A 25,777-nucleotide genomic window follows, 5' to 3' on the forward strand; every position below is an offset into this window, starting at 1 on the left:
GAACGTAGGATGTATTGCAGGGCAAGTTCCCACCTGCACAATTCAGAAAAGCTGGTGTTGGTGGGAAGGATCCATATGGCACAGGCTGTGAAACAGTCATTGAAATGAAGGATATCATGTTTGGGAGCATGTTCAGCAACAGGGTGGTCCACTTGTTCCTTGGCTGCAGTTTGTCGGTGGCCATTCATGCGGACAGACAGTTTGTTGGGTCATGCCAATATAGAATGCAGCACAGTGGTTGCAGCTTAGCTTGTAGATCACATGATTGGTTTCACAGGTTGCCCTGCCTTTGATGGGATAGGTGATGTTAGTGACCGGACTGGAGTAGGTGGTGGTGGGAGGATGTATGGGACAGGTCTTGCATCTATGTCTATTACAGGGGTATGAGTCATGAAGTAAGGGATTGGGAGCAGGGTTTGTGTAAGGGTAGAAGAGTATATTGTGTAGGTTTGGTGGATGCTGGAATACCACTGTGAGAGCGATGGGAAGGATAGTGGGCAGGACATACCCCATTTCAGGGCACGACAAGAGGTAATGGAAACCCTGACGGAGAATGTAATTCAGTTTCTCCCATCCTGGGGTGGTACTGAGTTAAGAGGGGCATTCTCCTCTGTGCCTGGATGGTGGGACTTTGGGAGTGGTTGGAGACCGGAAAGATATGGCACGTGGTTGTCGCATCTGCAGTGACGAGCAGTCCCTCTTGAAATACACCGAGGGTCTCAATGAAGTCTTCACTGCCCATACGTATCCTCACAACCTTGTACAAAAACAAATCTCCCATGCCTTATCTTCACAGTCTCCCATCACCTCCCAAAGTCCCACCATCCGGCCGCAGAGGAGCTTCTCCTCGTAACTCAGTACCACCCAGGGCTGGAGCAACTGAATTACATTCTACACCAGGGTTTCAATTACCTCTCTTCATGCCCTGAAATGAGAAATATCCTGCCCACTATCCCTCCCACTGCTCCCACAGTGGTAATCCACCATCCACTGAACCTACACAACATACTCATCCATCCTTACACAACCCCTGCTCCCAACCCCTTATCTAATGAATCATACCCCTGTAATAGACCTAGGTGCAAGACCTGTTCCATACATCCTCCCATCACCACCTACTCCAGTCTGGTCACTAACATCACATATCACATCAAAAGCAGGGCTACCTGTGAAACCAGTCATGTGATCTACAAACTAAGCTGCATTCTAGGTAGGAATGACAAACAACAAGCTGTCTGTCTGGCCACTGACAAACTGTGGGAACAAGTGGACCATCCTGTTGCTGAACACACTGCCAAACATGATATCCTTCATTTCAATGATTGCTTCACAGCCTATGCCTTATGGATCCTTGCCACGAACGCCAGCTTTTCTGAATTGCGCAGGTGGAACTTTCCGTGCAATACATCCTATGTTCCCATAACCCTCCTGGCCTCAAACTTCGCTAGTCACTATCCTTCCCTGTTCCCATTCCAGCATCACACAGCCGTCATTCCACCACCACACTCAGTCTTTTTATTTCTCTCCTTTTCCACTATGTACCTCCCTACCTCTCCCCTGCCTCTGTCTAACCTGCAGCACTTCACTGTCTGCCACTCCCACTGTACTACCCCTTCCCTCTCCCTGCCCTAGCTTCCTCCTTACCACCACCCAGTCGTAACTCCCATCATGCATTGTGCTGCTGCTCACAGTGTGGTTTCAGTTGCCTGAGACTGCAGTCTGTGTGTGTGTGTGTGTGTGTGTGTGTGTGTGTGTGTGTGTGTGTGTGTGTGTGTGTGTGTGTGTCCGTCCATTGTTGAGGAAGGCGTTAATGGCTGACAGCGTTAATTGTTAGTCTTTTTGTTGTGCCTATCTGTGACTCAGCATCTCCCCTATATGGTGAGTAGCAACTCTCCTTCGCATAATAATGAAATGAAAAGGACAGATTGTTACGCACCATGTAGAGGAGGCAGTTGTTGAGTGGCAGAGAGGACACAGTGTAAAGGACTGCTACATCTCTCTCTCTCTCTCTCTCTCTCTCTCTCTCTCTCTCTCTCACACTCACACACACACACACACACACACACACACACACACACACACACACACACACGTGCGTACACACACGCACTCACTTGCTGGTGTGGGTAGTACAGAGGTGAGAGGTGGTGTATTTAGGGCTGGAGGGGCAGCAGGGAAGGGAATAGGCAAATGGAGGACAGGAACTAGCAAAGAATGAGGCCAGGGGGTTATGGAAGTGAAGGATTTGTTGCAGGGAGAATTCCAGATTGCACAGTTCAAAAAAGCTGGTGTTATAGAAAGAATCCAGATGGCGTAGGTTGTGAAGTCAAGCGCATCTTGTTCTTGTGGACAGACAACGTTTTAGTTATCACGTCCAATCGACGCCCACACAGAATATGGCACAGTGGCCACAGATAAATTGGCACAGCACATGGCTGCTTTCACGGGTAGCCCAGCATTTGACAGTGTGGGAGGTGTGCCTGTGATAGGACTGGAGTAGATCTTAGTGGGAGGCTGTAAGTGGCAGGTCTTGCATCTAGGTTTATTCCAGAGATATGAGCCATTAGGCAAGGGGTTGGGAGCAGGGGTGGAATAGTGTTGGAGGAGGATATTTTGGGGGTTGGGTTGATGGTGTAATATGATTGTGGAGGAGTGTGGGGAAATATTTCTCATTTCAGGCCACAATGAGAGAAGGTCAAAACCCCAGCAGAGAAAGAGATTCCAAGATTTGTTTCTGGACAAAGTGGGGGAGAGTAATTTCAGTTGGTGAAGACCTTGGTATGTTTGGAGTGGGAATATTTGTCACCATAAATGCCATGACCACAGGTGGCTAAGCTGTATGAAAGGGACTTCTTGGTGTAGAATAGGTGGCAGCTGTCAAAGTGAAGGGATTGTTGGTGGCATAGATTTTATGTGGATGGAGGTAATGATGTAGCAAATGTTGAGGTGGAAGATGTTGTACATATTCGTTCTACCAGTGGTGCTATTCCTGCTCACCATGTGGGGGAGCCTTTGGTTGCAGTATTCCAAAATTATAGGAGGAAACATCAGGGACAATAAAAGTTAGGCACAACTTGAGGGATACTTAGATGGCCTGATGGTTGCAGGTGATGACTTGCAAGAAGCAAGAAATCCACTTTTAAGTCCCTGTCTGGCAAAAATTTTCATTTGTCATAACATCAACATTACATTGCAGGTTCAGCATTTATAAATGATTTGCCCTGATATAATTCCATATCATGACGTCTTTATTGATATCATCCTCATCAATCTATTAATTTTAATTAAGTATTCATTCTACAAAATAAAAGTGATGTGATTTACTTTATTTTGTGTGTCCATTCATTTCTGGTCTATAGAACTTGAGGGTAGCTGTAAGGATCTTTCTCTTTGCTTTCTACTTTTTCTGCCTTTGCTTTTTGATATTCCTCTACTTTTGGTGTCAGTTTATCATCCCCTGAATAAGAGATTCTCCTAATGAAAAATAAGATTTTGCAGAATTTCTTATTTTCTCTCTGCCTTGGGAAGAAGTAGGTACTGATAAAAGGTGTTGAATTGAACAAAAGTACATGCCAAATGGCTGACTGGGAGAGCTGCTTCAATATCACTCCAGTGCCCCTTGTGCCAGCAACTGTTCTTAAGACCTAGCTTTTTAAACTCATTTACTGCTAGTTTGTATTTTTTCTTTGTTATTCTAGAAGTAATATTTTCTTATTTACAAATTCATTGTGAGATACACTTCAAAATAGGTTAGAAAAGACATCAAATGGCAGCCATAAGTCAGAAGAGACTAAGGACATCGAACAGAGGCCAGACAGCAAAGGAAAACAATCTGCTGAACATGGCAGTGAAGTTCCAGGGGTTAATGCCACATACTCAAGCCAGTAAGTAATATACTTCTAAAATACTTATTCTGAGATGGCTAAGGAATAGTGAGGGACTGTCTTTCTCAAAGATGACCACAATGGTATTAGATACATACATTGCCAGTTCTCATAGTATCATGTAAAGCACCAATTCAGTAGCACTGGATAAGATGCTAGGGAGAATAAAATCAAACAAAAACTGCTATGTTCAAAACAGATGAAAATAAAATTGTGTGTAGAAAATTAGTGAGGCACTGCTTCAATTACATAAAAATTTTGTAGGGTGTAAGAAAGGTAGCGAAACATAGTGCATCAAAAAGACAAAGGTTCAAGTTGTTGGCTCTCTCATGACCTGTTAGTGAGTAAATCTCTCTCTGATACAGTAAACCGATTAATGCCATGGCTGGCCGTATGAATAAAACTACTTAAATTCCAATTGTTGTTGAAAACATGTCAGCCTCCTAAGTGGTGGTTCAAGTGACTGGATTTGGAGAAAACTCTAATGATGTTCACCTCTTCTTTTTATATTAATTACAGTTAGCATGAGGTGCAGTAAAATTTAAGTATTTTTTAAATCTCCGTTATAATAGTCTTGCTTCCAGTATGCTAATGTGCATCTGATACCAACTTCACCAAATTCATTACCTTTAGATAGCCCCAAAAATAAACAATGCAATGGTCTGGAATGAATCTTTCACTCTAAAGTGTAGTATGCAAATCCAGGATGTTTCAACATTATAATGTTTCTCTTTTGATCAACTTTGTCTGCTGTGCTTTAGCTCTAGTTACAAAGGAGTAGAAGTAAGGAATGTTCTGACAGTATTCATGGTAATTGAAGAAGATAATTTTAAACTTGTTTGTTGTGTATATTCCATGTGGATAATTTTAAGCTGTTTGTGAATAGACTTTAGCTGTTCTTGAACAAAATATCTGAATTTAAATCTGATATAGTAATCTGTGGCAACTTCCACTCTGCTTTCCTCACTAAAAGTGGAAAAGGGAATGTATCTTTCAGTCTCACAAGAGTCTATAACCTGTGTAACAAAATAAATAGGACAATTAGAATAACACCATATTCAATGGAACATGTAAATTAGTTTAAACAGAGCACAAGAAAAACTACATTTGGATTAAGAGACTGCATCAAACATTTCTAGCTGGATCATATTCTTCTCCAACTGTTATGTGCATTAGCATGGAAGAAAAGCAATTTTCAATTTGTTGAAACTCTGGAGCATAGGGTCATGATGGTGCAAGGTGCATATTATGTGAAAACAACCTTATAGTTGAATAAAGAAAAAAGGACCTGTAACATTTTACTCATTTCTGTTATTCTTTGATGCCTTATCTAAAATAACCAGAAGATGGTGAACATTCTGGTATGGAAGACTATCAGACATGTCTCCTAATATAAAGTAACTGGATAGATAAAGAAAATCTACTCATCAAGTGGCAGCATGAGAACACACACATAGAAAAAAAAGATTCCACTTACACAAGCTTTTGGACCAGTGGCTCCTATTTCCAGCAGAAGGACTAAAGGGGAAGGAAGAGGGGTGAAAGAAAAGGACTGGAGAGGTTTAGGATAAGGGGCAGAGTTTGGAAAAGTCAGTAAGAACCGTGGGTTACAGGAGACAGTGGGATGAGACTGATGTAGTGGATTGCACCCGAAGAGATTTGAAAACCTGAGAGCTTAAAGGTGAAAGATAGAATAATATGCAGGACAGAGATTGTTGCTGAAACATTGTGCATAAGTTAATGAAAGTGAAAAGCTAAGTACATTGTATGTAACAGATGTGGAAGGGGAATTATGAAAAATGGACAGGTCAGGAAACGAAAGATGTAGAAAACTAAAATGGAGTGAAAAAAGGAGTAGTTACTGTGAAGCAATGCTGAGGTGGAAGAAATTAATGTAAATTAAGGTCAGGTGGGTGGCAAGAACCAAGGACATGTTGCAGCACTAGTTCCCACCTGCAGAGTTCTGAGAAAGAGGAGGAAGAATTCAGGTAGCGCATGTGCTGAATCAGGCCTGATGTCACAACTGTCTTGTTGTAGAGCATGCTCTGAAACAGGATATTGTGTGTCACTAGTATACACCCTCTGCCTATGCCCATTCATCCTAACTGATAACCTGGTGGTTGTCATGCATATGTAAAAGGCCGAACATTGTTTATGTAACAGCAGGTATATGACGTGTCATTTCACAGGCCACTCTCCCATTGATAGCATATGTTTTGTCACTTACAGGGCTAGTATATGTGATGGTAGGAGGTTGCATAGGGTAAGTCTTGCAGTGGGGATAGTCACAGGGGTAGGAGCCACAGGGTAGGGAGATGGATGCAGAAGGAGCATAGGGTCTGACAACAATATTGCGGAGGTCGGGAGGGCGACAAGAAGCTGTTCTAGGTGCGGCGGGCAAAATCTGACAGAATGGTTCTCATTTTGGGGTGTGATTTTAGGAATTCATGGCCTTATCATAGTAGCTGATTAATATATTCCAGACCAGGATAATACTGAGTCACAAGTGGTGTTCTCCGAAGCTGCTTTTTGGAAGGATCAGCAGTACCAAGACTGGATGTGATGGCTCAGGATATCCGCTTTTGAACTAGGCTGGTGCGGTAATTACATCCAGTGAAGGCTGAGGTGGGAATGGTTGTGTATTGCTGCAGAGTGTCTGCATCTGAACAAATATGTTTGCCTTTAATGCCAAGGCTGTATGGGAGGCAACGTTTGCCATGGAAAGGATCATGGCTGTCAAAATGTAACCACTGTTGTTTGTTAGTAGGTTTAATGTGGACAGCAATGTGTAGCTGGGCTTTAGTCAGGATGAAATGTATTTCAAGGAAAGTAGTATGGGATTTGGTATAGGACCATATGAAACTGGGAGAAGGTATTTAGATTACAGGAATTTTAACAGGTCAGCCTCGCCATGAGCCCATTTGGAAAAGATGTCATCAATGGATCTAAACCAGACCAGGGGCTGAAGACTTATGGATCCTAGGAAAGCCCTCTCCAAGTGACCCATGAAAAGGCTGGCATAGGAAGGAACCATCCTGGTTCCCATGGGCATAACCCTGATTTGTTTGTATGTCTGCCCCTCAAAGGTGAAGTAGTTGTTTGTCAGTATAAAGTTGATTAAGGTGAGCAGGAAAGACATCATTGGTTTGGAAACAGGTGGGCACTGAATGAGGAAATCATCATCAGCAGCAGACAGACCGTGTATGTGGGGGATCTTGGCATAGAGGGAGGGAGCATCAGTGGTAACAAGCAAGTTGTCTGGTGGGAATGGGACAAGTGCGGATTTCAGATAATCTAGGAAATGGTTGGTGTCTTTAATATAGGAGGGAAGTCTTTGTACTGTGGGTTGCAGGTGCTGATCAACTAAGGCAGATATACATTTGCCGGGTGCTTTGAAGCCAGCAACTGTAGGACAGCCAGGATGATTGGGTTTGTCGATCTTAGGAAGAAGGTTTGGGTGGGGTAAGAAGTTCTATGGATTGAGGTGTTAGTCCTCATGTGGGACCTGATGTCTTAAGGTGGGAGTGTAGGTCAGTTTGAATCACATGGTGAGATCTTGATGGCACATGCTGTATGTAGAGGTATCAGACAGGTAGCATAGACCTTCACTAACTCCTGCCCGTCAAGTGCCACAGTGCTAGATCCTTCATCTGATGGGAGGACAATGTTAGTCATCAGCTTTTAGGGAGTGCAGAGCACAATGCTTTAGCAGTAATCTGTCTTGCATGTTACCCTGTCTTCTACCTTTGAGCTCTCAGGTTTTCAAATCTCATCTGGTCCAGTCCCCAACAATCAGTCTTTCCTTCTCATCCTATTCCATAAGTCTCCCACGATCTGGGCTTCTGGGTGACTTTTCTGAACCCCTCCCCTTTTCCTAAATCTCTCCAGTCCTTTTTTGTTCACCCCTCTTCCTTCCCCTTCATCCCTTCTGGTGGAAGGAGGAGCCACTGGCTCAAAAAGCTGGTATAAGTAAAAACTTTTTACATTTGTGTTCTTGTTCCACCAGTTAGTGAGTAGGATTTTTAACCATTCAATTATATTATATTGTCAAAGACTGATTATTTTCTTTGATATAAATATATTGCCTAAGTAGTTGATGATTATTCTATTTTTATACTGGCATATTGGCTGACTTCAATCAGATTTTCACTCAAAAAACTTCTATATTTGTCTTTATCCATATTTTCCCCTTTACTGTAAAGGATGATAAATCAAGGTTGTCTAAACATGTCAAATGTTACCATGTTGTTTTTTTTTAGTGTAGAAGAATTTTGTCTGTTGTTATTTGATATTGAGTCAATGTCTTTAGTTCACCAGTAATCTAAATGTAAACAATACATTGTTCACAGCTTCCTGTTTGGGTATTTGATCTGTTTGTACCTGAAAACCATCATTTAAGTAGGAATTTTATCCTTCTGGGTAGTGCATGTTATTTTGCTTTCTCTACCTTGGATTGATGACTGCAACAAATAGTGTGACTGGAGTACCAGTCCAGTAATTCTTGTGTTGATTTTTTTCTTGTTCCAGTTAGAGAAATGTGGGTTTGGAAATTAGGTTATTGAGAGGCAGCATCATAATTATAATGTTCTCATGGTTTTTTAACTAATTGCTGATTCTGTAAACTACAACACAATGAAAAAGTGTACTGGATTTTTATTTCACTCCCCATTTTTATTTCAGATTATCATTAGAGGAAGCAGCAGCTGGATTTTCAAGAGATGCTTTTGGTCGACAGAGCATGTCTGAGAAGAGGCATGCAACATTAGATGCCAAGCACACTGATACCTATCAACGCAATAAGAAATTGAGGTAAATGAATCCTACATATCATATTCCAACAGCAGAAGACACATTCAGTAAAAATGAATCTGAAGAAAACTAACTTATTTTATTTTTAAGTACTCAGCTAAAGTTAATAAATACACTAGTTTTAAAACTTGCATTTTCAGGTACAATTATGACAAACACATTAACAACATTGAATCTGAAAAATAAATATTTCCAATATAATATCTGCAAAAAACACCATTGAGAATCTCAAAACTCATACATCTTCATTTAGACTTATGAAGACTAATGAAGGAAAACACACTAAATTTTGAATGTCAGTTACTTATTTCTACAATATACAATAAATGGAGATGGATTTCATCTTCCCACTATAAATTACCATAAAAATAATAATTTATTTTCTCAATTAGGGAAGAGAGAGAGCGACAACGGCAGATGCAACAACAGCAGCAGAACATGAATGACCTAAAAAAGACTGACAGAGATTTAAAACATGGTGCAGAAGGTACTGATACATATTATTTTTTTGTTTAGTAAATGTTTTTTCTTAAGTTTCTTGCTATTACTGGGTGACATTTTGGATGTGTCTGTAATGTCCTTCTAATTAACATTACTGATATCTTCTTTACCTTCTTCTGTTGTTTTTGTTTTTGAATGAATTAATACCTCTTTACATTTATAAAAATTATATGTGCTATTGAACTTAATCTTTGTGGTGGTCTTTCATTCATTAATGTTGTTATTTTCTAGCCAAACAGAATCGAGAAGTAAACGGTCCCAACTTGCTGCGGGCAAACTCAATTGAGTCTGTAATTAGCTTAACTCGTTCTCAGGCTGACTCTGAAAGTACGTAGCTCAGCACATTACTATAATTTCTTATTTTCCCTTCAATGTCAGAGTTTATGCAACAGTTCACTGAATGTGTGTGCATGCATGTGCTTGTGCAGAGAGAGAGAGAGAGAGAGAGAGAGAGAGAGAGAGAGAGAGAGAGAGAGAGAGAGATTGCGATTGCATGTTTTTAAAACACTGAAAATGGAGTCGTTGGAACAGAATACCAAACTTGCTGGTCAAGTAAAAAATTCTTTTCTTTGCATGATCTGTATAGCCTATTTGAGCCATACATGTTACATTGTCACAGCATGATAGGTAATTCGTGTGAAGCTGTTGCATGAACTAACTTGTTAATTGTATTACAACATCAGTAAACATGGTCCAGTAAATCCAGGATGTACAAATGAAAACACTGTGCTCACTGGGAAAATTTTGAAATTTAACAGAAAGCAACATCAGGATTTATTGAAGTTTATGGCTTTATAATTTTCCATTTTAAAAGGTAAAAGGACAGGAAGGTAAAAAGGAAGACCGCCCAAAAAAAGTCTGGGCATAAAAAATTGAAGTTAAAAGAGAAAAGAGTAAATGAGAATAATAGATTAAAAATACAATTGTAAAAGTTATGTAAAGCTAGATTGTTTAAAGGTCATGATTTTGATCATCTTAGTTCACTTCCTCCTCCTTTCCTTATTAGTAATGTTCTACATATTACAAGTTATATTTATTTACTTCCCTTTTGATCCACTACACATCATATTACTTCAGTACAGATATAATATTTCTGTGCTTCTGAACCCTCAATTTGATGGGAATCCTGACTTTTTACAAGTATGTATTTATTGTTAACTCAAATAACTGTCATTATATTATCATGTTTAAGTCTGAAACCCACTATCTTTTTATAAAATTTAACTTTACAGGATCGGACATACAAGGTAGAAAAGAGTTTGGTCCATCTTTAGGTATGAAAAAGTCGTCAAGTCTTGAATCCCTGCAAACTATGGTGCAAGAGGTGAGTAAATACTATTTTCAAGAAATTGTTCAAAGGGTGAGGTTTTCTTGTTAATATGAGAGGTAATATTACTAAACAAATCTGTTTTTCATTTTTAGAGTTTTGCATATGATGAAATGTATTAATAACTCAGGCTTGATCTGTGCAAGAGCTTTAAAGATGACACACATGTAACGACCAGTACTTGTGACATGGGGTCAGGTGAAATGGGGTAATGATAGCTGAAGTTCTTCATCATTAACTTCTGTTTTTCATTAAACTGTACTGAATAGGGTAACTGTGGTGAAATGGAATGAATTTTAAAAGCAAAGAAATGATTTCTGTGAGGGAAGACCTTTAATAATCACTAATGAAATTGTGGAGACTAATGAAATTTACTAAACACCACTCAGAAGTGCCAAGAATTGTTCTCCATAAAACAGACAAATGAAATTAGAAATTATTTCAAAATGTGAGCACAATGGATGTGAAATTGCCCTCCCCCCCTCCCCCCCCCCCCCCCAGTGCACATGCAACCCCCCTGTGAAGAGGTGTTGATAAAATGATAAAGAGAGAAAATGCAAAATGTTTCTATGATGCTAAAAAATAGAAGCTACAACTTAGGCTCACAGAATTGGTGGAAATGATTATTTGAGATGTTGAAAAATACATTAAGTTAATACAGAAACTTTGTGTTTCCAAAATATTGTCCATGATTTGTATATATATTTGCTGTGTAACCTAATAATCTCCGTTTCAGAATAGTAGAAAGTTTGGAGAGCGGAATATTTCAAAAGTTTGAGTGGTGTGATGATGTAGGGAAGCATTACAGGAAGAGTGATTAGAATTCATGGAGTTCTTTGAAATAAATGAAGAAACTAATAATGTTGTACATAGAGAAAACCGGGAAGAGAGAGAGAGAGAGAGAGAGAGAGAGAGAGAGAGAGAGAGAGAGAGAGAGAGAGAGATCGCAACATACAGTGGAGAGTGGAGCAGCATTTGTAGCAAATTAACATTTTTGGTTCTAACACTCTAAAATAACTTCTTATTGATTATTTTATTCCATAAATGTGCTGTATTTTAGGTTGTAATATTAAATAGCAAAAAGCATTCTTGACTGACTCTTTGTGAAGTCAAACTTATTATCTCATTCACAATAAATATTGTTCACTATTGAACAGTTACTTTATTATGCAAGCATAGGGTCAACAAAGAACAGAAAACACAACTGAAAATCATAAAAGTAACTATTTTGGCAACAACAAAGGTGCTTTGTATGGTCCATAATAGTTTCACTCACTTTTCATGCCAAAGTGTATTGTGGTGTCACCAAATCAGCCCCACCCCTTTTTTTAAAAAAAAAATTGGGTGCCCCTGGTATGTGAGGGGAATTTGCAATTAATCTGCCTGCTGACTCTTGACAAAATAGCTGGTGTAGGTGAAGATTGTTCCTGGTCAGAGGCAGACACTGCAATATCTTCCACTCGTGCCAAAGGCTCTGCCCACTCTTTGGAGTGCAATGTTGTGATATGAGAAGGAAATGTATCCTCATCAGTATATGCAAGCTTGAGTTGCTCTATTGACAGTGTCTGCTGTTTACCATCTTATTCAATCATGAAAGTCCGCTCCTCGTGGTCTCGCGGTAGCGTTCTCGCTTCCCGAGCACGGGGTCCCGGGTTCGATTCCCGGCGGGGTCAGGGATTTTTCCTGCCTCGAGATGACTGGGTGTTGTGTTGTCTTCATCATCATCATTCATCCCCATTACAGTCGGAGGAAGGCAACGGCAAACCACCTCCATCACGACCTTGCCTAGTAAGGCGGTGCGGGTCTCCCGCATCGTTCCCCTACGCTCTGTAAAGAAGCATGGGACTTCATCTCTCTCTCTCTCTCAATCATGAAAGAGTGGCTCCCACATGTTATTACTCTGTATGGTCCCGAATATGGCTGGGGGCCACACATGGTATTTTTTTTGCTTAGTCTTTATGAACAAACGCCTGCTGGTATGCTGAATGGACCTCATTCTGAGCCAGGGTTGTGCAGATGCTGACAAGATCACTTCGCCCAGAACCCTCAGTTGCTCAATGTAGACTGTTTGTGTTGGTGAGCACTGGATGTCCTCCTTCACTGCCTTTCTGAACCTGAGTAGAAACAACGAAATCCTTCTGACCATAATGATGGACTGCATATTAAGATAATTTTGAGTGTATGGTGAAGGCACTCTGCCATTTCTTTTCTCACCGGACGGTAGTTTGTAGTGCTGAGGTGGTCGCAGCTACACATTAGGAGAAGTTCATTGAAAAGTTGGCTTTCAAATTGTGTCCCTTGGTCTGTAGTTATGTCTCACAGTACACCAAACCTGGAGAACAACATGTGCAACAATGCTCTTGCAACTGATTCATTAGATATATCTTATATCACAATGACCTCTGACCACCTGGTAAAATGATCAATGATGCTTAGCAAATAACATTGTCCAGCAGAGTATGGTAGTGGCCCTATGATGTCCAAACTTATGCATGAAAATCTGGCTGACGGCATCTGGAAGTGTGTAACAGGTGGAAAGATATCCCTGCCAGTCTTATTATACTGGCATGTCAGGCATGTATGTGCCCGTATGCGGAAACCTTTCTGCACTCCCAGCCTTATGACTTTAGCAGAGACTAACTTTGCTTTTGCTCAAACTCCTGGTGTGCTAAGTTATGCAGCATGTCAAAAACTCAACAGTGCTGTTCTGGTATGTAGGGTGGCTGCTTCCTGGTTGATATGTTACACCAGATACTATCTGGCACATCCCAGGCTGGCACATACCTGATTTTCAATGCAAAACAGAATGCTCCTGCTATTTTAATGCTCTCTCTGCCCAGTGAATAGTGTTTCAAGTAGCACAGTTTTAAGACAGGCAGTCTCCAATCAGGTTGTCTTTCCCTGCTGTGTGCCACTCATCACGTGAGAACTGTGCAATCTACTCAACCTGCCTACATTGACACTGTGAGTTGAGATCAAGATCATGCCGAAAAATGGCCACCAGTAAAAACTGCAAAATGCCTGTCTTTGATGGTTGGGTGGAAATGTTTAATTGCTAAGTAAATACCAACTGACCATCAACTGCAACCCACTTTTCTGTTGTCTTGTCAGGTTCTTTGATAAAAAAAAACAAGTGGCTGCCAGATTGCTCTCAACCTTCTGTTGCAGAGCTGCTCCCTCTGATGTTTAGCTTGCATCTACTGTAGGTGCCAAAGACTCTTCAATCTTGGGTGTCACAGCAACGTCATCTGTACTAGATTTTTCTTGAGGTCATGGAAAGCTTCTTTGGTGTCAGTATTTTGCAGAGAATAATGCTGTCAATGGCTTTTCAAGGTGAGGCAGGTGCTGTTGATAATAGTTCAGCATGTCTAAGAATCACTGAAGTCCCTTGTAAGTTGGGAAAAGAGGCATCTGTCACACTTCTTTGACAGTCCTGCCAGAAAACAAAGTATCCCAGGAATTTAAACCTGCATTTTCATAATAAACACTTTGCTACATTAATAATTATGCCATATTCTTGTAGGCAACCTACTATCAGCAGTTAGTCGAACTCTGCTTGTGCTGCAGGTAGCTTTGCAGGTAGCTTCACTGGATGCAGACGCCATTGGTCGAATGTGATGTGTTGACCTCGTGTCGTGCAAATGTTATGGTGAGCAATGTTTGAGCATTTCCTAATGCCCCAAATAGGTTCAGTGAGTGCTGGAAAGTCTAAGAGTAGATTATGAAACAGTGTTTCCTAAGATAGTGCCAAGAATTTGACCACAGAACATGAACTGTAAAGACTCCTGGGGTGGTTCTTGCATGATGCACACAGGTGGCCTCACATTGTTGTAGGTGTGGAAGCAAATCCACATACTCTCGTGAGGATGACATGGTAGACATGCCAGACACCTTCGCGCAGAAAGCCACAAGCACATTGCACTGCATTTGAGTGGTGCAGAAGGCCCAGTAGGGAATATCCATTCTGTCAATCCTGGTACTAATTGGAGGTTGACCAGGTTGGGCTAAACTTGATGATAATGCAGAAAGTCCACACCATGTATATGATAAAGCATGCCTGTAATTACAAAAGTCCAAGTTGGGCAGAAGGTTGAATAAAGTTGTAGTGCTAAACATGTTTCATTGTTGGTAGCGATTCTGGAATCAGTGGCCACAGCAAGTAGATGTTGCATTATTGCCATCAGTGAGTTGCTGGCATCTCTTGGACAGAAATTGACTTCCAAACCCATATTGATAAGAAACTTGTCAACTGATAACTGGTCGTTTATGAACAACTGGTGTGACTGACTGACTGTTGCCAATGTGGCATTTGCATATCATTTTATGCCACTCTGATCTGGGCACTTATGCTGTTACTGATCAACAAACAATTTGTCCAACGGATGCTCTTCCTTCTCTGACTGCAGCAATCTCCTCACCAGGGAGTCACTGGGTTTCCCCTTCTTACAGTCTCGGCATTCTTTAACTAAACTTCTAATATCTTTATATAAAGTGTTGGCCAGGTCAGCTGCTCCTTGACCTTCTCTAAGGTTTTATAAAGGCCTAAATGCCCTCCTGCTGGAGAGTCATGGAAGTACCGGAATCTCTAAGGTTCGTGGGAGACAAATTCTAGCTTCCCCAGACCTACCCCTGCCATTCTTCAGAAAATACTCATAGGACTCCTGTACATCTAGTATTTATTTGCTTCCTGAACCCTACCCCCACCCCCCACCCCCATCACAATTGATCTTGGTCTTGTTCAGTTTTCAAATTATTAATCAGCTGGGGTACCTCGGTAAGAATCATACATATTAGGTGCTGTTGAAACATCCTACTGAGAGCATCAGCAACCTGATTATCAGATTTCTTAAAATGGAAGGCAGAAATGCAAACCGCCCATTTCACAATATGCCCTGTCTTCCTAGGACAAGCTAGGACCAAACTAAGGGCCTGATTATCCGTCTCTAGGTCAAATTCACGATGTTCAAGATAGGACCAAAATTTTTCCAGAGCAAATAACACAGCTAACGTTTCACACTCATATACCAACTAATTGAGCTCAGGCCCCTCCAGACAATGAGAAGAAAATGCTAATGGATGCCTGATATCTTGATCTGCCTGTAAAAGAACTGCTGCCACACCTGTATTGCAAGCATCAGCCTAAACCACAAATCTTTTTGTAAAGTCAAGTACTGCTAAAACCGGTGGGTTGGCAATCACAGTTTTAATTCCTTCAAAGGCTACCTGCTGACATTCAGTCCAAATGAATTTCACATTATTTCTGCATAACAAATTGAATGGAGCTGCAAGTTGTGCAAAGTTTGGGACAAATCTGCAGAAATAATTAGCCATCCCTACAAATCGGACAACCTCCCTCTTATTTCGTGGCTGTGGAAAATTCCTCAACGCCTTAGTGCATTCCTGATCAATGCTAATTCTGTCCCCAGACACTAAGTGACCCAAAAATGACACTTGATGCTTAGCCAAGGTTGTCTTTGAGGGTTTCACAACCAGCCCCACATCCCTGAGCCTGGATAGTACCATCCTGATGTGCTCTAAATGCTCTTCAAAGGAGGCCAAAATAAATCTGTGTGAAGGCAGTGAGATGCTTAGATTCCTCCATCAAAGGTATCTGGTAATAAGCCTGATTAAGATGTAACACCGTAAACCAAGATGCTCCAGAAAACCACATGAAACAGTTGTGGAGATCAGGCAGTGGTACCGATTCCAAGATCACCTTTTTATTGAGAAGCCTGTAATGAACCACAGGTCAAAAATCCTGCCCCTGATCTTTGGGTCCTAAGAAAATGGGGGGAATCATAGGGGGAGGTAGACAGTCTTATGACTCCATCTTTTAACACGCCCTTAATTTTGTACCACAATATTTTTATCTTAGGTGGTGACAAGTGATATGGAGACTGGTGAACCGGCACATCATCTATCACACAAATATGGTATCTAATGATGTGTGTGACTCCCAACCTGTCACAAAGTACATCAGGAAATTCTCCCAAAAGTTCACTTAATTGTTTCCCTTGTTGACTAGAGAGGTGGTCTACCCCAAGCAGGCACATGCTACTACTTGTATCATGTCCCATCCCCACACAAGCACATGAAGAAAAGGCTATATGATCGGTGGGGGAAAATATGAAATAAAATGTCCGGGTACCAAAATCTAACAACATACCGGCCTTATGGACGAAATCATGCCCTAGAATTAAGTCAGGCACCAGTCCCATAACTAATAAAAACTTGACAGGCCATGAAAATGTATACATGGAAATAATTCCCCTCACAGAGGTAACTCTTGGCCATTGGCCACCTGACAACTGTTAATTGAAGGATGTACTGGAGATAATCTACATAAGTATCCATATTCAATAAACCACTCGTGATTAAGGAGTGACACAGAGCTATGTAAATCCTGTAACCCACACAACTGTTCATGTCCTAAAGCTGCGGATGTGATGCCGCCCCCACCTGGAGCCATTTCTCAGCACGAGGCGTCCTTGGAACCGGGCATTCTTGTACTAAATGGTCACATGCGCCGCATCTGAAACAAGCCCCGTGATTTCATTGAACCTCATGCTCTACCTATCATGCTACCTTTTGGACCAGAGTTAGATAAGTCTTGATGTCCCCAATATAAATTCATAACAGAGTTAACAAGATTCTCTAACTCATGAAGGGTCACTGGATGAGGAAAGAGTGCGATCCAAGACCTATCATCAGGCCAAATACCTTCCAACACATTAGCAACTAAATGCGCCTCAGGAGCATCCATACATAGTGCCGATACTGCCTCACGAACCTGCTCGACATATTCAAACAATGATTCGTGTGAGTCCTGCACACACCAATAATATCTAAGATCTAGCTCTATGTGCGTGCATACAGTCTGATAACTTGCCCTCCATGATCAATTGCCCGATTGTCTTACCCTGCAGTAAGGTTTCGGATAGCAGATTACTTAAGCTACCACATGCTAATGGGTTGAGTGCCATAAGTACTATGTGATTGGGAAGCCTTAATGCATCAGCAGGCAACTCAAACTTAAGTAGCAGCCACAATACCTGCTGTATATTTTCTAAGGTTTCAATTGACAGTTCCTGAATACTATTTAAGAGACACATCATCAGGTTAGAGAGGTAGGCAAAATATTCCCCAGACCAATCACTTTTACTTCAAGCAACAGATCCACATTTGGCTATTGGACTGTCAGAAACACATTCTATATTATTTGTATCAACACCATTTTCAAATGCTAAAGCTGCAGTTTAGGTTTGCAAATCAAACAAAAGAGTATTAAACTGAGTGACACTTGCTAACTGCTCAGGGCTCGGTTATAGAAATTTAAGATCCTTTATTATATTGTTCAGGTGGTTTATTGTCCATGAATGTGCTTCACCTGCCTCATGGTTGGTTCAATATTTTGGAGAAAGGAGAGATTTTCTTTTAAACAACTCAATCATACTATGATCATCTGTAAATTTTGGCTCACCTCGCTGACCATGGTGACAGAAACAGTGTGTGGCTCTGACAATGCCACCATTAGCATGGCTGCCAGTTCCCCCACCATTCCAAGAACATTTTGTTGCCTAATACTTAGTTCACACTCGAGGTGATCCCATCTTAAGGACGAAATACCGAGACACTGATGTGGATCCATGCTGCAGCTGCGGACAAAAGGCAATAATTAGACAATGTCCCAAAAGAATAAAGTACAAATTTTAAACTGAAGCAGGTTGCGTGAAATGAAATTCATGATAGCCCCCTGCTAATGGATCGACAAGCATGCTCTGCTACCAATGAGACGTGGTAATTACTGGTATCTAGGAAAACGTGGAAGGGAGGACCCACCAATGTAACTTTCTTTTCAAATAACCTGTTCATTTAACAATATATAATCATAAATTTGTTTTCTTTACAAATTAACAAATTTGTGAAATGAATAAACTGTTACAAGAGGAATCAAAAGAACAACAAAATGGTTCAAATGGCTCTGAGCACTATGGGACGTAACATCTGAGGTCATCAGTCCCCTAGACTTAGAACTACTTAAACCTAACTAATCTAAGGACATCACAGACATCGATGCCTGAGGCAGGATTCGAACCTGCGACCATTGCAGCAGCGCTGTTTCAGACTGAAGCACCTAGAACTGCTTGGCCACAGTAGCCAGCTCAAAAGAACAACAACGTGGCAATAATTACAAGGACCTGGACCTGCAGCCGGCCCATTATCGGGTGAAACAGCGGTGTTTAATACTGCACTGGACACAGTTTCTCCTATTAAATGCCCTTCTGCAACACATGAAAACATATAACTAATATTGATGACAAGACTGTTTCAATTACTCAAACAGATGACATAATTTTTTTTTTAATTGGAAACTGTATGTCGAAAGGTTCGGGGTTAAGATGCACACCTATGCTTAAAGGTTAAACAAAGTAGGGAACAATTATGATGATTATAAGACTTGCTTCAAAGCAAAGAACCTTTTCATTTCAACCAGCAACCAAGGTGCGACTGGATTCCAACCCGTCCCTTTTGACAATCGTATTCTGACTAAAGTCCTGCTGACAGTTTGCTGTTAATATGTCAAAAGTTAAATTACATCTTGGGTTGTCGGGTGTTCTGCCGGATATCAGCGTCGTACTTGCACGATATATCGGTCACGTAGCTCGTGACCTTCATCAGGTGCAACCTGAGGCTGCTCCTCGAGTGGACCTGGTCCAGTATTTATGCCTATGGCCTTCCCCCTCCACCAACGGCTGCAGGTGCTTCCTCTGTGGTCCGCGCCCATTCCCTGCGACCTGCTGGAGCGTTGCTGCTCCGTTTTCCGTCCACTGCGGTTCTAGGTGTTCGCTCTGCGGCCCGCGCCCACCAAAGCCGCTCCTGGGGGTTTCATCCACAGTCTGGGGTACCAAGCGTTCCCCCTGCGGTCCGCGCCCGCTCACCACGACCTGTTGGAGCATTGCCGCTCCGTTTTTCGACCGCTGCGGCACTGGATGTTCCCTCTGCGGTCCGCGCCCACCAGTCCCACTTCTGGGTGTTCCATTGTTCCATCTTCGGTCTGGTGCGCCTGGCAGTCCGTCAGGGGCTCGTTTTCCATCTCCATGTCTCTGGTTCTTCTGTTTGTGTAGTGTTGCAGCTGGCCCTGTTGCTCCTTTAACAATTCCAGAGCCGGATCCCAGGCTCTGCTTAGCTGGTACCCTGTGTCACGGTTCATAAGATCGTCAGCCATTTTAATTTCTATCGATTCTCTTATAACACTGTCCCAAAATCTGGGTGTTTGTGCTAGAATCTTGGTATCCTCATACTTCATGGCATGATCTAGTTCTAGACAGTGTTCAGCAATGGCTGACTTAGTCACCTGTCTTAATCTAGTGTGCCTCTGATGTTCTTTGCACCTGATCTCCACAGTTCTTGTCGTCTGGCCAATGTAGGACATGCCACATTGAGAAGGTATATTGTAAATCCCTGGTTTTCGTAACCCCAGGTCGTCTTTGACACTCCCCAGCAGTCCCCTGATCTTGTTGGATGGACAGAAAACACGCTTGATATTGTGTTTATGGAGGATCGTACTGATTCTGGCAGAAATAGCCAGCATAGGGCAGATATGCCACCTCCTTTGCTTCATCTTGGTCTTCTTCAGGAACCTGTGGTTTAGTGGCTGGTTGGAGTGCCCTCTCAATTTGTCTGTCCGTGTATCCATTCTTGGAGAAAACTGTTTTGAGACGTTCTATCTCTATAGGTAGATTCTCTTGGTCTGACAGGGCACATGCTCTGTGGACCAAAGTCTTCAGAACCCCATTCTTCTGTGCAGGGTGGTGACAGCTGCTGGCCTGAAGATATAAATCAGTGTGTGTTGGTTTTCGGTACACACTGTGGCCAATTGATCGATCTGCTTTCCTCTGGACTAGTACATCCAGAAATGGCAGCTGGCCATTCTTCTCCAGTTCCATGGTGAACTTGATATTAGGGTGACATGAGTTAAGATGTTCAAGAAACTCATTGAGCCTGTCCATCCCATGTGGCCAGATCACGAAGGTGTCATCCACATACCTAAAGAAGCATGTGGGTTTAAATGTGGCTGTCTCCAATGCCCTCTCCTCAAAACTCTCCATAAACATGTTGGCAACCACAGGGGACAGTGGGCTGCCCATAGCTACACCTTCAGTTTGCTCGTAATATTGGTTTCTGTACAGCAAATACGTGGATGTCAGTGTATGACTGAACAGGTCTAACAGAGCACCATCAAATTTCTCTGCAATCAGTTCTAGTGAGTCCTTCAGTGGGACCCTGGTGATCAGCGATACCACATCAAAACTAACCATGATGTCCGAATCTGTGATGGGCAGTTGCTTGAGGCATTGCAGGAAATCTTCTGAGTTGTGGATGTGGTGAATACATTTCCCCACATATGGAGACAGGAGACCTTTCAAGTACTCGGCTGCTGTGTACGTAGGTGCCCCAATATTACTGACAATAGGACGTAGGGGCACGCCCTCCTTGTGTATTTTAGGCAGACCATACAGTCTAGGTGGCACTGGCGCTTTTTCCCGTAGTTGTCTGATGATCTTATCGGGCATCCCTGTTTCCTTCAAGAGAGCACTAGTCTTCTTGGCCACCTTGTCCGTGGGGTCACACTCCAGAATTCTGTATGCAGGGTCCTCCAGAAGTTGGTGTACTTTCTCATCATAATCCACCCGCTGCAAGATGACAGTGGAGTTCCCTTTGTCTGCTGGCAGTGCCACAGTGCTGTTGTCTTCCCGTAGTTTCTTGAGTGCAAGCCTCTCCTCGGTTGTGATGTTCGATTTCGGCGGCCTGGCCTTGGTGAGGGCCCTGCAGGTCTCTCGGCGGACTTCCTCTGCCACATTAGGTGGAAGTGTGGCTGCAACTTGCTCTACTGCACTGACGAAACCTGAAATGGGTACGTTTCTAGGGGTCGTAGCAAAGTTGAGACCCTTGCTGAGTACCTGTAAGGTTGTATCATCAAACTGTATGCCACTCAAATTCGTCACAGTGCGTGTCTCTTCCATCTGCTGTGCTTTCTTACTCATGCAGTCAAACTTTGCAGATTGGCAAGATGAGGCATTCCATCTAGCACACCCAGCTAAAGACCAGGAGGCACGGTCTACCCAATCCCAATCTTCTCTTGTTAAGGAGGCTGCCATGTACAGATGAATGTGTAACAGCTCACTGGCCACAACATCTAACCTGTGGCGCATATCTCGAATCCTCTCTCTCACCAGTGCCATGCTAGCTCTGCGTTTTATCTTGTTCGCCGCTCTGGAGTTGATGTGATGTTTAATTCTGGCAAATACTGGTACCACTTCTCCATCTCGACACCTCAGCAAAAAACTGAGAGAACTCAGCATCTTCCCTTTCTTCTGCCGTAGCTTGTCCAGCTTCTTGATATTCTGATACATCTCCTCCCCGTAGAGACTTTTGATGTAACTCTTCAGGCTTTCCCGGCGATCTAATGACATCTTGGTTTGTCGGGTGTTCTGCCGGATATCAGCGTCGTACTTGCATGATATTTTGGTCACGTAGCTCGTGACCTTCATCAGGTGTGACCTGAGACTGCTCCTCGAGTGGACCTGGTCCAGTATTTATGCCTATGACCTTCCCCCTCCACAACGGCTGCAGGTGCTTTCTCTGTGCTCTGCGCCCATTCCCTGCGACCTGCTGGAGTGTTGCTGCTCCATTTTCCTGTCCGCTGCGGTTCTAGGTGTTACCTCTGCGGTTCTAGGTGTTCCCTCTGCGGTCCGCGCCCACCAAACCCGCTCCTGGGGGTTTCATCTACGGTCTGGGGTACCAAGCGTTCCCCCTGCGGTCTGCGCCCGCTCACCACGACCTGTTGGAGTGTTGCCGCTCCGTTTTTCATCCGCTGCGGCTCTGGATGTTCCCTCTGTGGTCCGCGCCCACCAGTCCCACTTCTGGGTGTTCCATCTTCGGTCTGGTGCACCTGGCAGTCCGTCAGGGGCTCGTCTTCCATCTCCATGTCTCTGGTTCTTCTGTTTGTGTAGTGTTGCAGCTGGCCCCGTTGCTCCTTTAACAATTCCAGAGCCGGGTCCCAGGCTCTGCTTAGCTGGTACCCTGTGTCACGGTTCATAAGATCATCAGCTATTTTAATTTCTATCGATTCTCTTATAACACTGTCCCAACACCTAGAACCGCAGCGGATGGAAAACGGAGCGGCAACTCTCCAGCAGGTCGCAGGGAATGGGCGTGGACCACAGAGGAAGCGCCTCCAGCCGTTGGTGGAGGGAGAAGGCCATAGGCATAAATACTGGACCAGGTCCACTCTAGGAGCAGTCTCAGGTCGCACCTGATGAAGGTCACAAGCTACGTGACTGAAATATCGTGCAAGTACGATGCTGATATCCGGCAGAACACCCGACAACCCAAGATGTCATTAGATCGCCGGGAAAGCCTGAAGAGTTACATCAAAAGTTAAATTACGTTTCAGTTATGAAGGCTGATGTTCTGATCCTGAATGTGGACCTTGAAAAATATCATTGTAAAAACAATGAACTAATTATAGCTAGACCTGGTTCAATGTAAAATAACTACATTTCTGAGGACTATACTCTCCAGAATTAGGGAAAGAGATGGTGGGTCTAAATATGATAAGCATCTGATGTAGTTTTTCCATAGAAAGTTACAGAGAGTGGGTGTTATGAAATAGGTTATATCACTCTTTCACTTTAAAATCTTCACATCCTTCTATTTTCTATTTAGTGGTAGTAATATTAAGCCAGAATAAGGCTGTTGCATTGAAGAGAATCCACTAGCCAGCAGGTAGTATCAAACCTTTAAGTAAAACATTATAATAAGGCCTGAGGGAACTGCATAGTGAAACAGTTAAGCAATGTTCTGAAGAACTTCCGCAGCATCAGAAAAGGCATAACAAGGAGATACAAAGCCTTTATCATCAGTGACTAAAATATAACATTTCTGCAAAAGAAAAGTTAGAGCGCAAAGCTCCCCAGATGCCTCCAGGGAAAACAGGGAGGAAGTCCATTACTAATTTAACTGACCCATCTCACAAGTATTGTACATTTTCAGATCCAGATGCAGGAAGACTGTGATCCAGCCTACACCTATCGTAATGCACAGGGGGTTGTGCGTGTGGTAAGGGGCCGTGGGTGTAATGAAAGCTTCCGCGCAGCAGTGGATCGCAGTTATGAGGCACCTCTGGCTGATGTTCGGGCTCGAGCATTGGATATGGAAACTCGTAAGTATACCAGATGTAATATTAGTTTACATAAAAGCTTTCATAGATGTCAAAGATTAAGGGTATCTCCAGCACTTCCTTAAAAGTAATTTATTCATTTGAATATCAAAATCATATTTTATTATTTCATTGTAGTGATCAATAAAACTTAACAAAGGAATATGCATTATATCTTCAGTGGTGTCAAACGAGCTCCCTTTCAGGATGTATCAAATTTTACAAATTAAGGGGAACCCCATGAGCTTTATCTCCAGTCAAAGTCAGGTGATTAAAAGAATATTAATGTCAACTAAGGAGGGAATTTTTGTTATGAAGAGCCCATGCTTCTGATTACTAAGCTGATGCTTCTTCCTCTTGTGCCAGCATGACATTCTTAGGCAATAATTTGTTTACATCATTTTTGGCAGAAATTAGTTACTTACAGATCTTGTTCATTAAAAAAGAAACACTGCCATTTTACCATACTCTGATTTACTAAGCTGTTTTTAGTTGTGATGATTTCCGGGTTTATTACTGCAACACTTGAAGTTTTTCTCATAAACACAGATCAGCATGTAATTACTAATTTCTAATTCATATTGTTATTTCCATTATTTATTCTTTTATAAATAAGTATTTTAACTTCATTTGTCTGCCCAAGAACAATTGTGATACATTTAGATAAAGATTTTTTTTTTTGTCATAAATCATGGACAAACTTTGCCTCCAATAAGTGAACTCACCAACATTTCTGTTGGTGCATTGAGGAACAAATCGATGGAAAGTTCTCATTTCCATGACAAATGTATAAGACATAATCTATTATTACAACTTGATAAATCTGAACAGCATTTGGCACTGGCAATATCTTACTTTCTACATCTTCTGTGACTCATCTCATACCTACCATAATTCATTTAGCATATGCTATTAATCTGAACTGTTTTATAATGGACTTGTTAAGTAGCTTGGCTTCTTCAGATCACACATGCTAAAAAGTCAGAAAATATAAACCCACAAAAGCTGCAAACTTGGATACAGAACGGTCTATAAACTGACTGAAAATGAAGGCTATTTATTTAATTGGAAGGTTCTCCAAATGTTAACATTAAGTACCTGATCAGCTTTTCCATCCATGACATTATTGTATAACTTTTTTCAAGATGATTCCTGATTAATAGTAATTCCAGTTTAGCAATTAAACAAAAACTTTCATTATGTACTATATATAAATCTCATTAATATTCACAATAATGATTTGACGCTTTGTGTGAGAATATTTTCTATGCTTGTTTCCATGTCTATTTTTTAAAAATATTTCCAGGTGTGGTATGTGTTTGTCCAAAGTACTTCGTCCTGTGTACAGTCCTTGATTTTATAGTGGGTTTGCTGCAGAAGGACATGACATGTGTCATTATCTAGAGTCCTTTTAATATCTTTGCTCTAATACCAAGTTAACTGTGACATGGATGTAAACTGTGGGTTTCTTTTTATACATTGTAACATTTGCATGCAAATCCAAGTTTAATGATTAATTTTGGCTTGTTCATAGATTATTAACAATTCTCTGATCAGCTTCTAGTTTAGTGAAATGTAAAAATGCATTAGCTTCAAGAATTTGTCAGTCAACCAAAGCATGTGTTGTCATTCCTTCTCCACCTCCTCCCCCTATCCTGCCCCTTATACATATTTGAGTGTTGCTGCTTAGTGATTACTCTACTTACATTGTGAATTGTCAACAAGTGGCAAAGATAACTTGTATCAGAAATACTACAAACATTGAGCTTCCTCACATCATAGCAAGAAAAAAGCGCCTAATAAACTTACATCAGAAAAAATACTTTATTTTTGAGTAATTACTGAAATATTATGGTATATGTACTTAGGCACAGAATCCAGCGATTGAAGTTTGCCATCAGTAATTAACTGTCACTTTTTTAGAGAATCAGGTGGTGTTTATAACTGTCAGTCTGCTGGTTCACTCATTTTATCCTCAATAACAATGCATTATTTTCTAGTCAAATTTGCAGTTGTGTACTTGTGGGCATGGTA

At 41.8% G+C, this 25,777-nt stretch overlaps 1 protein-coding gene across 1 annotated transcript in view; it reads left to right on the forward strand.

Annotated features, from left to right (window-relative positions):
* The window catches only part of LOC124789029 (partitioning defective 3 homolog), a 285,751-nt gene that overhangs the window by 216,971 nt on the left and 43,003 nt on the right, over positions 1-25,777 (forward strand). The window contains exons 18-23 of the mRNA XM_047256316.1: positions 3,750-3,884; positions 8,565-8,693; positions 9,086-9,180; positions 9,426-9,521; positions 10,427-10,518; positions 23,578-23,746. Coding sequence (XP_047112272.1) covers positions 3,750-3,884; positions 8,565-8,693; positions 9,086-9,180; positions 9,426-9,521; positions 10,427-10,518; positions 23,578-23,746 — 716 coding nt within the window. The remainder of the gene's footprint in view (positions 1-3,749; positions 3,885-8,564; positions 8,694-9,085; positions 9,181-9,425; positions 9,522-10,426; positions 10,519-23,577; positions 23,747-25,777) is intronic.

This window comes from Schistocerca piceifrons, chromosome 3 (genome assembly GCF_021461385.2).
Source record: "Schistocerca piceifrons isolate TAMUIC-IGC-003096 chromosome 3, iqSchPice1.1, whole genome shotgun sequence".
Taxonomy (NCBI): Eukaryota; Metazoa; Arthropoda; class Insecta; order Orthoptera; family Acrididae; genus Schistocerca; species Schistocerca piceifrons.